The sequence below is a fragment of the Mesocricetus auratus genome, unplaced genomic scaffold (genome assembly GCF_017639785.1).
Source record: "Mesocricetus auratus isolate SY011 unplaced genomic scaffold, BCM_Maur_2.0 Super-Scaffold_100023, whole genome shotgun sequence".
Lineage (NCBI taxonomy): Eukaryota > Metazoa > Chordata > Mammalia > Rodentia > Cricetidae > Mesocricetus > Mesocricetus auratus.
The window spans coordinates 2,496,263-2,511,685 of NW_024429204.1; the positions used below are offsets into that span (position 1 = coordinate 2,496,263).

At 47.4% G+C, this 15,423-nt stretch overlaps 1 protein-coding gene across 3 annotated transcripts in view; it reads left to right on the plus strand.

The window, feature by feature from the left end:
* Positions 1 to 15,423, plus strand: part of Vps13b (vacuolar protein sorting 13 homolog B) — a 431,910-nt gene that overhangs the window by 402,814 nt on the left and 13,673 nt on the right. For all 3 annotated transcript variants that reach the window (XM_040730365.1, XM_040730363.1, XM_040730364.1), the window contains 3 exons: positions 5,244 to 5,362; positions 9,272 to 10,077; positions 14,488 to 14,664. In XM_040730365.1, the coding sequence (XP_040586299.1) occupies positions 5,244 to 5,362; positions 9,272 to 10,077; positions 14,488 to 14,664 (1,102 nt within the window). The remainder of the gene's footprint in view (positions 1 to 5,243; positions 5,363 to 9,271; positions 10,078 to 14,487; positions 14,665 to 15,423) is intronic.

Consider the following 15,423-nt stretch of genomic DNA (forward strand, 5'->3'; position numbering starts at 1 on the left):
CCTGTCTACAACTATGATCGTTTCCCAGACTCTGCAGCCAAGGGTAGCTGTGAATGCAGCCCGACAGAACCACAAACCTGCTAAGAGTTTGGAAAATTGGTGGTAACTCAGTTGTGTGGATCTCGATAGATCTTGGTAGATGACACTGTTATGTTGTCCAAAGCCTGAGCACACCTGACCTGTGTCTCCTCTTCAGTTAGTGACAGTATTTCCTCAGCCCAAGCACCGTATATGATGTTGGTGCAAACGTATGCCCGACGCCGCCTACCTCAGACACTCCAGGTGTCTTGCCGTTAGTCTGCCACAAGCCCTCAGTGTAGATGCCACTCCTAAAGCTAGAGTAGGTGGGCCAGGAATATTTTTAAAGTTTTTAATATATAATTTGCTTTTTTTATGTGCATTGGTGTTTGGCTTACATGACTCTGTGTGAGGGTGTCAGATCCCCTGGAACTAGAGTTACAGACAGGTGTGAGCTGCCGTGTGAGTGCTGGGAATCGAACCCTGTTCCTCTGGCTGAGCCACCACTCCAGCCCCGGACTGGGAATTTAAACCCAAGACTTTAAGCATAGCATCCAATACAACGAAAGCGTACAACTGACCACTGCCGACACCAGGCTGCAAGGGGGGGTTGTATAACACACTCACACACCTCTTCAGAGGCGAAGTCTACAATGCACACACGTCACAGAAATGCTTTGTAAAGAACTTCTTGGCACAGCTGTGTGTGCCGGCGCATGCTAGCATCCCAGCACTTGAGAGATGGAAGGAGGGCCAGCTTCTGCTCTATACCAGGTTTGAGGCCAGTGTGGGCTCCGTGGGAACCTGTGTGTCTGTAATCTGAGCTCCCAGCAGCTGGGGCAGGAGACCAGGAGTCAGGGTCGCCAGGCTGTATAACAGGTTTGGGGACCACCAGGGCTTTGTGAAACCACCTCAGAAGCTTAAAAACTTTAAATAAGTGTTTCATACATGGGTATTTAAGTAACAAGGCTTAAACTTATTCTTCCCAGTATGAAAAATGAGTCATAGCTTAAGTCAGCTGAAAAAATAAAATGCCTAATTACGGTATCTTTAGGTCATTGTAGACATAACAATTTCTTGCAGAAGACAAGTTTATAAGCATCTTTAACTTAAAATTTCAAAAGTAGGGAAGTATTGTCTTATTTTTAAGAATAGGTTTTCTCTGAAGAAAAGTATCTAGAGTTTTGACTTATTTTTAAGTGTGTGTGTATAGTGTTACAGAATGCATTTTCTGTGACACAGTGTAGAGTTCAAAGCACAACTTTTTGAAGCTTATTCTCATTTTTCACTTTAATATGGTCTCTGGGATCAGATTCAGGTCTTCAGGACTGCTCAGCAAAACACTTTACCTGATGTAGGGGCTAGTTTTATGTAAACTCGATGCAAGCTAATAGTTTGGTAGAGGGAACTTCATTTGAGAAATGCCCCCACGGGATTGACTGTGGGCTAGCCTGTGATAACCTTTTTTTCTTGGATTGAAGCTCACTGTGGGAGACACCACCTCTGGGCTGGTAGTCTTGGGTGCTGTAAGAAAGCAGACTGAGGGAAGGCCAGTAAGCCACGTTTCTCTGTGGCCTCTGCATCAGCTCCCGCCTCCAGGTCCCTGCCCTGACTTCCCTCGTGGATGGGATTCTCCCCATGTTGCTTTTGGTCGTAGTGCTTAGCACAGCAACAGAAACCCCAGCATGAAGACGGAAGGATAGACAGTTTTGGTCGTTGAAAAGTGTCCAGAATAGGCTGGGAACAAAAGATAAGGGTGCCTGGACTCTCCCACCTCAGGAAAAGCATGAACATTTGAGGTGGGGCAGGGAGTAAAGTTGACACCAGGAGGCTATGACCGTATCGCCTCTGATAACTAATTCTTAGTAGGTTCTCTACATAATTGTCCAAGACTGAGTAAAGTGATTAAATGTTGGTGCCATCAGAGGCTAACAAGGATCTCCTTAAAATTTCTAGCAACCCAGGTATTGGTCCCTAATTCTCTTGGGTATTGTCCTGTTTTTTTTTTCTTTTGCTGTTACCATGGCAACTAACAAAGAAAGCATTTAATGTACCCTGTGGTTTCAGAAGGTCAGAGTCAACAATTACATAGCAAAGGCGGGCTGGCAGGTACAGCCACGTTGTGATTGGCAGGTAGGAAGCAGCAGCAAGAGGACACTGGGAATGGCCGAGTCCTTGGAAACCTCAGAGCAAGCCCACTCCAGTGACACACCCCCTCCAGCAAGGACACACCTCAAGCGGTCCTTCACAAACAGTTCCATCAGCTGGGGACCAAGATTCTAACTCAGGAGTGTGGGGAGCCGTTCTCATTCCAAGCGCCACAGGCACCTAACCCTTATCTTACCCCCGTTCTCATTCCAAGCGCCACAGGCACCTAACCCTTATCTTACCCCCTTCACTGAGAAGCTTCGAAGTTGCGGTTCGTTGCTCCGACTACAGAGAGCAGCAAGGAGGAGTGCTACGGGTCAAATCCTTTTCTTTAATTCTCAGTGTGGAGGGACAGGGACACAGACCGCAAAGGTCTCTCTTCAAAGTCCAGACGTTTTGGGCAGAAGTACCTTGAAAGTTTAGATTCATTTTCTTACTATCAAAAGCCCCTGGGGCGCTTAACACAACCATCAGCAAGCCTTGTCTTATCATCTGAGACTATTAAACATCTTTACATCTGAGAATGAGCTGACACTAACTGTTCCCCTTTTCTGGTCACTTCATTTCCTCCCGCAAGGCATGATAGCTGTGTTTTTTAGCATCATCCTAAAAACCCGGTTCTCAGGGTCAAGTCGTGGCCAAGATCATCCCTAGAAAGCAGAGTGTAGAGGAAAGCAGAGAGCTGTATGGGGTTATGCCACGTTAGTAACCCCCAGGGCATGGGGGATGTCTTTCTGTGTGTATGTGCCTCTTATTGGTTGAGGAATAAAACACTAATGAGACAGGAAGATGGGCGGGGCTAGGAGACAAGGAGAATTCTAGGAAAGGTAGGCAGGGAGGCGCTGAAAAGAAGCCATCAAAGGAGACACATTCTCCAGTAAACCAAGACCACGTGGAAACACATAGATTTATAGAAATGGGTTAATAATTAAGACAGAACTAGCCAGTAACAAGCCCTAGCCATCGGCCAATAGTTTTGTAATTAATATAGCATCTGTGTGATTATTTTGGGCTTAAAGGCAGCTGCGGGACCTGGCTGGAATGAAAAACTCCAACAACACCGGCTGCCTGCCTGGGAGAAAAGCATCACACAAAGAGTGGTTTTCAGTAGGAGGAAGGCTTTCCTACAATGGGTGCCTTGAATTTTCTTTTAAATTCCATTTGTGTCTTAGTGTACATACATACACGTGGGAGCTAGGCCCAGTAAGAGAAGGCAGCATGCAGTCATAGAGTCTCCTTCTGTCACATGGGCCCCAAGGGTCAAACTCTACCTGCTGAGCCATCTAGCCAGCCAAGATGTGGCTTTCATGAGTGGGAATATTTTTCTGAGAGTTCATTTCGTTTTAGATTTGTAAGATGAGACATTTTAATTTTTATGATCATCAAATTAATTCTTATGTTGGAACAATTACGGCAAATTGAAAACACAAAGTCCTTTGAAATACTTCTAGGGAAAAAATCAGGGAGACTTGCCTGTGTAGAATGCAAGCATAGCAAACTGACGTTTTCTCGCTCTCTGGTTTAGAGCCCAGTGATCGAATTGGATCAGGAAAATAGGTGACTGTGATATACAAATGGTAAACTTCGCGATCAAGCAGAAATATGCGTAACGGCTTTTACTGAGGAGGGGAATAGAACAATAATAACCTTGTAGAATAAGGCTTCCCTTAAACTGTGTTATCGATATCCGGGTTTTGAAAAGGGCATAGAGGGGTTGCGGGGGTTCTAGGCACACAGAACCCAGAAGCCAAGGTGAGTTCAGGTGAGGGTCAAGACTACAGCAGTAGGCAGGCAGAGGCCCTGGTCACAGCTGGTCGCAATGGGGAGAAAGAGGAGGCGCAATGACATCCAGGTACCCTGGAGGCTTACGACTGTGACTGAAATATGAATCCCACACTTGATGAAGGATACAGGTGGCTGTTGTGAGATGGTACTTACAAGAGAAACCGGCAAGCCAGGTTGGTCTCATCAGCTTCCGAGACCCAACCGGAACCCCGAAAAGACAGCACTTCTCCTTTATCCCAGCTCTTTATCTCCCCGCCCCTACTACACATACCTGTGACCACGCCCAAATGGGTGTGGTCAGCGGTACAGGTGCCTAAGATCTCTCCCTACATATGACTGTAAAAGAAAGAGGCTGGATATCCTTGACATTGCTTCCGTGTGAGTCCACAGCCCCTTCCCGAGGTCTGCGTAACACTCCCTGTGAGTGCAGTGTTAGGATGCGTTCACCGCTTGCCAGGCAGACACACCTAGCTCTGCGTCTTCATCCAGGGACGCTCAGTCTTTGTCCTTTTATTCGCTGGCTTGGACTTAGGTGACACTGCAGATTGCAAGACTCAACACTCTAGCCCAAGGAGGTTCTCGACTCTGCCCGCAGGTATCTTAGCTGTGAACACGATGTTCCTGGAGTTGTTTTTCACACAGCTCTGGTCTGCTTTCAAACACTTATCCATTCAGGCATCACTGGTATTTAATGTGAAAGGCCGCCTGTTCTGCTGGCGTGGCACCTGGCTGCTGAGCTAGGAGAGGCTCTTATTATTTTAGCCTTTAGTCCACTTTCTCATGGTTGGGCAATTGATCTTGGTACTAAGTGAATTAACTTACCTGAAGTTTCTGGTCACGTGAGGGACGTTGGGGGTCTTCCTGCTAGCTCCGAAGATAGTTTTTGTGTTCCGTGGGGAAGTCCCTGTAATGGTAAGTCAACAAGCAGGCACTGAAAAGGTTTGCACATTGCATTTGGAGTCCTGAGCTGTAAGATTTTCCCACAGTGATTCATATGCACACATGAAGCTGGCCCCATGGCTGGCCTCCAGCCCACATGGGGTGAGTGCCAATTCCAAAAAGCAGAGAACGAAGACCCTCGTGCTCTATCATCCATCATTTCTTTCCTGTGAACCTTACAGGCTGGATATTGAAAAATCTGGATTTGATTTTTTTTCCAAGGCAACCGACTAGCCGGTACACATGGTTAGAGAGTGTTTGCAGTGTTGAATCAGGACTTGAGAACTCGAAGTCAGCCATTTCAACACTGTTCTTATTTCTCCTTAATCAGATTTGGAGCATTCTTTTGGCAGGTCGTGTTCCTCACTGGCTTCGGATATGTGTACGTGGACATTGCCCATCAGTGCGGCACGGTCATCATCACCATAGCCCCAGAAGGAAAGGCAGGACCCATTTTATCCGGCACCCACAGGTGGGTCTGTTTTCCTAGCAGCAATGCAGCATCTGTCTTCTATAATGTTGTGAACCTACTAGTTACCACTCTTGTCCCCACACAAATACTGATTTTTTGGTTAATTATTATGTAATCCACAAGCAAAGATCTAATTGTTAAATTATTCCTCCAGCATCTATAGATGATAATAACAATAATGATGATAGTATCACGTCTTTCTTGAGTCTCCCTGTTCTGAGTTCAGCAAACTGAATTTCAAGCGAAGATAGGTTCCTCAGAATGACCCCGTTACATGTAATATAAAATGCAATATCGGAATCCACATAACAACTTTGTAAGCAACTAGACTTTTCAGCTAAACTGGCAATCAATGTAAGCACGCAAGCCCTGCCATGATTTTTAGAACCGTGAGTCCGGGAGCCTGGGGAGACACTCAGAGGGTGAAGTGCAAGCGTGGGGACCTGAGTTCAGCACCCAGTGAAAGCCGAGTGCGGCACCGTGGGGTCTGTTAATACAGCGATGATGGCTGGGGTCAGGCCAGCCAGCTCCAGGTCCAATGGGAGACCCTGTCTCAAAAAACGACATGTCTAATGACCTGAGCTCCATCCCCACAACTCACATGGTAGGAAGAGAGAACCAATTCATGCAAGTTATCCCCTAACCTACACACAGGACCCAGAGCATGAGCATCACCCCCAGTGAAGAAATAAAAAAATAAAATCATAAACCATGCAAATAATTAGTATCCTTAACTTAAAATAGGCACATAATTTAATAGAAATACTGTGAAGATATCCCCTTCTCTCAAAACAAAAATAGGGATGAAGGACATGAACAGAAAATTGTAGGAAGAGGAAATATAAATAAGGTAATACCTATCAAATTAACAGTAATATTTCATCATATATAGTTGTTATAGACATGTAATTGGTACAAATTTCTTGAACACACTTTCTACATATTAAAAACCCCATTGGTTTAGAACAGTGGTTCTCAACCTAGGGGTCAAATGACCCTTTTAAAGGGGTCGCATATCAAATATTTACATTACGATTCATAACAGTAGCAAAATTACAGTTATGAAGTAGCAATGAAATTTCCAGTTGGGGTTCAACACAACATGAGGAACTGGATTAAAGGGTCCCAGCATTAGGAAGGTCAAACACTGGTGAAGAGTTTGAGTTGAGAATATAATGAAAACAGTATGCATGGACATACACAGAGATGTTTATTTCATTGTTAGTTATAGTGACATAATATTGAGGGTACAAATGCTTATCAGATATATCAGAAATCACAGGCTATAGGTGCTAATGGTTGCAGTGGCCCGGAAGAAGCGAATGATCTGATGTATAGCAAGCCATTGTGATGATGAATGTACGTTCCATCTGTGTAAACAGACACTAATATATTCCGTCTGTGTAAACAGACACCAGTATTTTTTAGACAACACTGGATGAGAAAGAAAAAGTTCAACATTAGTAGTAGATGTGGGTTTTTAAGTGCCTATTTAATAATTTCTTTGTAGACAGATTTTTCTTTGGGCTGCCAGCTCAGAAAAAAACAAGAGGGAGACATATTAATTATGAAACCCTGGCCTTACTTAGGCTGGTTTTTAACTGTCTCTTATAACTTAAATGAGCCCATTCCTGTTACGCTGCGTTCTGACACATGCCGCCCACCCTGCGTCCTCCGTGTCTCCTCGCGTCTCTCTCATGCACCTGGACTCCTTTCCCCTTTCTCTCTCTTCCCAGAAGACCCACCGTGTTACACCTCCTGCCTCGCTGTTGGTCGTTCAGCTTTTGTGACACCAGTCACAGCAATACACCTTCTTCACACAGTGCACAAATATCCTTCCACAATTCCCCCTTTTGTCTAAATAGAAAGGAGACATTTTAACTCTAGCATAGTAAAACTACATACAATAAGAACAATCATCAAGTAAGAAAAACATTCACAATGTCCAGTCCATTAGTATTTGGCAAGTTCAGGGAAAATATTCCAATATCTATCCTATCTTAGTAAGGCCAAAGTTTTTTACCTAATTTATTTTTTATCCTAACTTGTATTACCAACCCAAAACTATCGTTTTAGACCTCAAACCATTTTCTTAGATAACAATTTGAGCTTTTATGTCTCTCAATATAAAAGAGGTAGTATATATTTTACCACCTCTTTTATTTCTTTTCTGAACCTGGTAACAAGGAAAACTGTAATTATATCTAGTCTTCAATTCAATCAGAGTCCCTAGGAGGATATAATACTATCTGAGTAAACAGAAAGTTCAGAACAAACAAACAAAACTTGTAGAATAACAGAAACACCTGACTGCCTAGACAATCACCCAAGCTTCCTCTGAAATATTGGAGCATCCATCTTCAGCCTGCAGGACTAGAATATCTGACATACTTTTCTGTGAAGCAGGAGTTTTGAAGGACTGTCCTACCTTGTTTTGGAAAAGTTCAGCAGTCACTTTCCTTTGTGTCCTGCTTGTGTAATTGGACAGCATACACTCAGCAGTTGAGGCAAGGGTAGTTTCTTGCCCAGTGGCTAACTTGGCCACAACAAAAGCAAAATCCATATGGAGGTTCTTTGATACCCACCATTCTTTTCTGAAGTAAATTATTGCTGCCAGGAGCAGATGTGTTTCACTGTCATGAAAATTCTTATGTTATTAAAACATCTTAAATGCCATATTCTTTAGCTCTCTGAAGTGTTTGAAGACCATCTGTCTATCTAAAATATTTCTCTGATTGACCTTGAAAGCACACCCAACATGGCCACAAATCTGATTGATTAAATGGCTAGATTTACATTATTTGATTGTTAGATGATTAACAACTGATCTGTCTTTTTCAATTATACGTTACATTTTTAAATGAGCTTCATAGATACAATACCTTAAAAAAGAGTAGAAACATATATGTATAGTAAACAAAGTAACCTTAAATTTATATCAATATACAAAAATATCTTAAACAAGAGTAGAAACATATAGAGTATGCTCTAACAAAAAATAACCTTAAATTTGTGTCAATATACAAAAATGCATACCAATGCAAAATATATGAGATTAATAGTTGCTTTTTAGTTTAAAGTAGATCCAGTAGTCTGCCCTTTACCCTATCCTTTCCATACCCCCTTTTTCTTTTCACCAGGAAGGGCGTGTGTCCTGGGAGAGGGGGCTCCTAACAGCGACAGACAGTGCAGAGATGAAAGTCTGCTTTTCTTTAGCGCTAGTGACCTTGATACGGGGTGACTCTGTCAGACTAGGGAGCACAAGCTTGCTTGTAGCAAGCTCCGGAGAACAGAAAGGGAGGAATCAGATACGGTGTATGGGAATGCTTAGTTTCCACTGAAGGCGACTGGAGAAATGGAGGAGATAGAGGAGGGAGGCTGTACAGGTTCTGATTGCTCATGACGGTGCGTGGACAGCACTGAGGAGGAGTGTGACACGTGGCCCTTTGGGAGGGGGGTGTGAAGTGCCCTAAAGAGGGCCAGGACCTGGCCAGGGGCTCCTCAGCTCTGGACGTGGGGACAGAGAGGGCAGCACACACTTGCTAGCAGTGGTCATAGGTATATGCTGAGCTGAGCTTATCTCCTTTACATAAGGAGTGTTGTTTATTTTTCTTTCTGCCGTGGTCACCATAACAGAGAATTAGTGCACAAAAATGAGGAATTTGGAGCAAGAAAAGGAATCTGGCGTTGATAAGAGAAAACACACACAAAAACATGACAAGAGCTTGTAATAGTCCCAATGGGAATGTTTCCCAATAATCTTCAAGCGTAGCTGGCTCTGTCCAGACGTGCACTGAAAGCTGAGTTCTTACTTGTTTTTATGAGCATCTGTCCCACCATGGGGTCCCCAGTGAGTCAGTGTCCTTAAAGAAGAAACCAGGAACACTAACAAGCTCTGCCTTCCTCTAGAGCCCTGGAGAAGATGGTTAGTTTTAAGATGTTCCTCACCCGCTTGAGCCTGGCCGTGTCTGATGACCTCACACACCACCAGACCTCGTCAGAGCTTCTAAGGCTCACGGTGGACAACATTTTTCTGCACGTGTGTCCTGTGCCTGGGGTCCTCCCGGGGGAAGAGCCTCCCTCCGCCCTCCTCCAGCTCTTGTGTGTGGAAGTCTGCCTTGGGGACCTGCAGCTGGACAACCAGCTTTATAGCAAGTCCAGCTTCCACTTCCCTGTCCTGGTGTGCCAGGGAGAGAGACCAGAGCCTGCGCGCTACTCCAGAGTGCAGAGTCTCCTGACCTCCGACAAGGACTTGGAGGAATACAAGCAGAACTGCTTCATCAGGCTCTGCCTCACCGGGTCTGAGGGGACGGACTTCCTCTTTGATGTCAGCGAGTTCTCTTTTGAGCTGAAACCAGCACGGCTCTACGTGGAGGACACCTTTGTGTACTACATCAAAACCTTGTTCGACACCTACCTTCCTCACAGCAGGGTGGCTGGTCACCCTGCACAGCTCTCTGCGGCGAGGCAGCTGCTGCCCGCGCAGGTGAGGCAGCACGCCAGGGCCTTGGTGAACCCGGTGAAGTTACGGAAGCTGGTCATTCAGCCAGTGAGCCTGCTCGTCAGCATCCACGCGTCTCTCAAGCTGTACATTGCCTCCGACCACACCCCTCTCTCCTTCTCCGTGTTTGAAAGAGGACCCGTGTTCACAACGGCGAGGCAGCTGGTACACGCGCTGGCCATGCACTATGCTGCCGGGGCTCTTTTCCGAGCAGGTGAGGAGGCAGGTGGAGGGTCGTGGGGGGCCAGCACCTGGACAGAGACGGCACTCGGGGGCAGGGGGATGTGTGTTAGCAAAGGGGAAAGCAGGGAGGGGCAATGCATGCAGGCTACGCGTCTAACTCTGGTGGTGTAAGGCTTGGGTGACGACAGTCACGCCTCTCCCTGTGTCTGTCTTCGTCTGTAAAGTGGACCTAAGACCCTGAGATTAGTTACATTTAGCCAGCGCGCTTTTGGTACCTTGCAGGCACAAGACTCTGTCAGCACACTCACACAGCCAGGAAGGCCAGCCGGGGCCCTCAGCTCCTGTCCTAGGTGGACAGTTTTCTTCATTGCTGTTCAAAGCATCTGTGATATCCAAAGAGCCCTGGGCATCCCTGCAGGTGCTACCTGTCTAGACAGCTCAGAGAAAGCTGTTGGCAGCTCTGTTCTCCACAGACTCATCCAGCAAGGAAGAATGGTCCTTGCTTATCCCTCTACCCTCTGCTCTGTGGCAGGCAGGTGGCCTGCTGCAGGCTGATGGGTGCCTTATACTAGGGGCCCAGGGGAGAGGTGAGGCTTGTGTTTCCCGCCAGGCTGGAAGAGCCTGCAGGGGTGTCTGATGTGAGTACGGCGTTTCCGTGGGGAGCACCATGTACTAAAGATGAGAAGTCGGCTGACTCCCTGTGGACCCAACTGCTTGACAGCCGTGGTCTCCAGAGCAGCGTTTCTGGCTCAGTGAGGAACCCTGAGACAGGTCCAGGTTGGTCGCCTGGTCACGTAGTCTCTAGCATTCCTGTCAAGAGCAGTGTCCATACTTGGTTCTGTGAAGTCTTCTCTAGTAAGGAACCCGAAGACTGACTTCCAGAGTGACGAGGGTAAGCACTGCTGTCTTCCAGGCCTTGTGCTTGTGAATGAATCACTGTTGACTGTTCAGACTGTGGCAGCCAATGACTGTATCACCATTGATGCCAGGCCAGCAATCACGCTACATGCATGAAATGAAATCATAGAGAGAGGAGATGGCTGTCCTAACTTCACGGTAGAAGAAAACAGCCATTGTTGGCCGAGAGCCCTACTGACCTGTTGTCTGCACAGTTTGCACAGCAGTAAAGAAAATAGCTCCCCCTTTCTGAGAAGTCAACTAAAAGTGAATAGATGTGTGTAATCTGCAAACCACCCCAGACACCTAGCCTTCTGGGAGATTGGCTTTTGGCAGCTCCAATCAAAGGCCTAGGAAGAAGGAAGGGTCCCTGCACTCACAGCTGGCACCAGGCTCGGAAGATGAGCTAATGAACACACCTCACCTGTACCCAAGTAACCATGGCCTCTGGGGCCTTTGTGCTGTGTCATGATACCTTTCTTGCACAAATAAAGCCTCTGGGGGTCAGAGAATGGAGCTTGCCACTAGCTAACCATAGAGATCTGGAGGTCTGCACAGACAGACAGGAAGTGACGTAGCTGTGCAGAAACAGGATATAAGCAGGGAGAAACAGGAAATCGCTCTCTTTGCTGAAAAGCTTCCTTACTTAGGAAGTAAGGTGTGCTGTGGCTTGCTCCTTCTCTCTGATCTCTCAGACTGGTTTTATTTGTGCAAGAAACATATCACCACAGTGCTGAGCTGGCCGCCTTGATTTACGGGGCTGGGGTCTCCTGTGAACACTCTCTTGGGCCTTTTCTGATTCACTCAAAAGCCTGTGGTTATTTCAGTCTAGTATGTAGCAAGAAAGAGATTCTAATCCTGAAGCCAGACTTCTCAGAGCTGTAGGAAACTTTGTCAGTAGAGATTCTAATCCCGAAGCCAGACTTCTCAGAGCTGTTGGAAACACTATCAGTAGAACCCTACGGTCACTCTAAATATTACCCGAAGGGGGCCGACAGGTCTAAGGACAACAGACTGGCATTCTTGCAGAGAGAGGGCAAGGGCTGGCTGGGAGGAAGCAGGTCGTATCCATCTCATGGGTCAGCGTTCACCACTGGACTCCAGAAGGTTCCTGGCTGGGGTAGTTGAAAACACCCTGACCTCATTTCCAGGGAAGTTTGTGAAGTCACTTGCAGAGGCTTTAGAAATAAATTACTGCTAACTAGAGATGAGTAACCCTACTCGGGGTTGGGGGGGCGTAGCTTGAGAATTTCCCAAGGCCCACCTCCAGCATTCAATCTCATACTAGGCCAGGTAGACTCAGGTTATCAACAGCATTTCCAAACAGCTAAGCCAAAGTTAGGCAGGTGGCCCCCTGCACTCTCAACTTCAACCAACTGTAGCCTGAGGATACCAGAAGAATCACATGTGAACTAGACTTCCCTTCCTGACATTATTCTCTTCAACACGCAGAATAAAGAGGCCAGCAAGGTGGCCGGTGGCTGGCCCAGTGGGCAAAGGTGGACGTGACTGTTAAAAGTCATCTTCGGACTCCTCCAGCGTACCCTGGCCTTCGCGCGCACACACACACACACACACACACACACACACACACACACACACACGCACACACACGCACATGCACACAAATAGTGAATGCAATAAACTTTTTAAATTCTGCACAAAAGCATTTGATGCACCTTTTGCATTACACTCAGTGTTATGCAACCCAGAGGTGGTTTCCATGCACTGCAGGGCTGGAGAGGCTCAGTGAACACACACTCTGTACATCAGGGCCTGGACATCTGTGGACTTTGGTGCTTAGTGGATGCTGGGGGACCACTTCATTTACTTTGGGGAAAGCGAACGAAGAGTATCCTTGGATCCTTTGCCTTCCCTATCCAGCACAGATGCCACTAAGCCGCGTCTCACGCCATAGACAGCTGTCTGGTGGCATCAGGCTTCACTGACCATAGCGGAGGAAATGTCAGCATCACCCTTCATCTGACTGCGAAGAACAGGAAAGGAATCCCAGTAGCTGGGTGGGAGCTAGGAGACAAGGCTGGGCTGTAGCCCTCTGTGTTCCCAACTTTCCAAATCTGAAGCAGCGGTCACAGAATCCAAAGTTTCTAAACCAGCCCTTGGGCGGGACCTCATGATCGCTCTAGACTAAGGAAAATCTGCTTTTCTTTTAATGTCCACAGAGCACTTTTCAGGAATAACTTCTCCCACATGACCCTACTTTCCTGGGGGCGGGGGTGAGGACAGGGATCAAGTAAACTAAACTAACCTAATGTCTGATCATCTAGAGATTGTGACTTAGTGACATAACCCTAGCTGTAGAACCCTCTGCTTCCTGGCCAGTGGAGGTAGAATCCCACAACACCAAGTGGGATTGCATCTGCCTCCCGTATCCATCCAGCTCTGAGCCCAGCTGGGGTGCGTGCGGCCCTTTGCTTTGCTGCTTGGAGGGTTCCATGAGCACTGCCCCATGTGGCCGCACTCCCGCTGTGACTGAGACCCATCTTGTCTTTCCGGTGTCCCAGAGAGAAGGGCTCAGAATTTACGGGCACCCTTCTCTCTCTGCCTTGACAGAGACCCGGTGACTTAACTGTGGCTCTCTGTCACCCAGACTTTATGTGGAGGGAGGGAACAGGTGCCACACGGGTTCTGTCCTCACAGCTTTCCCAATAAAAAGGCCGCAGTACCGGGCTGGTGCCTGAAGATTCCTGGAGGAAGTTGCTTTTTCAGCTTCCCTGCACCTGACCCTGGAGTCCTCTGGGCTTACAGCCCCCCAAGCCCCGTGCGGAAGGGGAGGCAGCTGCTGTGGCCGCACTGAAGCCTCATTCCCACGAGGCAGGAGGCTGTGGAGGCCGCTGAACAGGCCAGCTCCTGGCAAGCCTGAGTTTAAAGAGGAAACCAAACCCAGAGCCGCCCTCCCGGGACATTGATGGGGAACACTTCCCTCTCGCTAACCTAATCAGTATGTCCCTGTCACTGATGTTTACACAAGTGAAGCTGGGGTTGAAGGGGGGACATTTGTTCTCTCCAGCTCCCCACTCAGAGAAGCGCTCAGCTTGATGGGATTGGGAAAGATTAAAAATAACTCCTCCATCCTTGGCAAAAGTTTGCATCCCTTTTGCAACACCCTAGTTAGCATCTGGCTTCTCCCCACCAGGCAGCTCCTGCTGCTGCCGCTGCCCTTTGGCAGGTTGGGACTTCCCGGCCTGGAGGCACCTGTGGCCCAGAACGCCTGCCTGCCTGAGCCTGGGGGCGGGGTTCCTTTGCACATGGTTCCCTTTACAGGGGTGCAGGAGGTTTAGAGACAGAAGTCATACTAAAGCCATTTGCAAGGCTGCAGAGGATCAGTGTGATTTATAAAGTATGAAAGTTCATTTATGCATTCACGGAGAATGAGTTATTTCCCATGTTTTGCTCCAGAAAAGCTTATGACACCCTCCGTTCTCATGTGAAAGGGAATTTCAGGGAAAAGAGGCCACATCTCACCAATGTTGAAAGCGCTAAACTCAAGGTCTCAGTAACTCCTTCCCTTTGTGCGTTGCAGGCTGGGTCGTGGGGTCCCTAGAGATCCTCGGCAGCCCCGCCAGCCTAGTGAGAAGCATTGGAAATGGGATCTCCGACTTCTTCAGGCTTCCCTACGAGGGGCTGACGCGAGGCCCCGGGGCCTTCGTGAGTGGAGTCTCCAGAGGGACCACATCATTCGTCAAGCACATTTCCAAAGGTAGCTGTGGGTGGAGCACCTTGTCTTGTCGTCCATTTACCCAGCTTCCATTTACCCAGCCTCCAGCTCCCGACGCTGTCGGCTTGCTGTGTGATGCTGGGCTTGCAGCAAAGCGCATGCGTGATGCTGCCTTAGGTTTTAAGCAAGTCGCTGCTTGCCTGTGTTGTGTGAAAATGCCCCAGAATCTTGAGGGTTTTAAACCTCTCATCGAGAAAACATGGACTGGCTCAACCGTTATTCCATGGAGTGGACGTAGAAAGATGGAAGGCGGCCATGATTTCCGCTAAGCGTCAGAAACCCCACCTCAGTTGCCTTGTCATGCCTTTATGATGTAGATACAGTTGCTATAGCTCTCAAGGACGTGGATACGTTGTTAAAATGTAGATACAGTTGTCATAGCTCTCAAGGATGTGGATACATTGTTAAAATGTAGATACAGTTGCCATAGCTCTCAAGGATGTGGATACATTGTAATGGGGAAGCAGATCCCTAGGCCAGCTCCACCCCAGCTCCCTGCATACACAGTGCCATCTTGTGGTCCAGGCAGTTCACCAGGCAGGGAGACTAAACCGCTTCCCCACCAGGAGAATGTTTTCATCCTCCAGTGTGTGCCTGATATTTTGGTCAGGTTGGCAGTGACTAGGGAACTAACAAGGGCCATCTGAGTCCCCTTTGCTTCTCAGCGGGAGGCAGAGAAAACAGGGCAAAGGCCTCCTTTGTCCATAAAAGGCACTGTACTGTAGACAACACCATAACTCT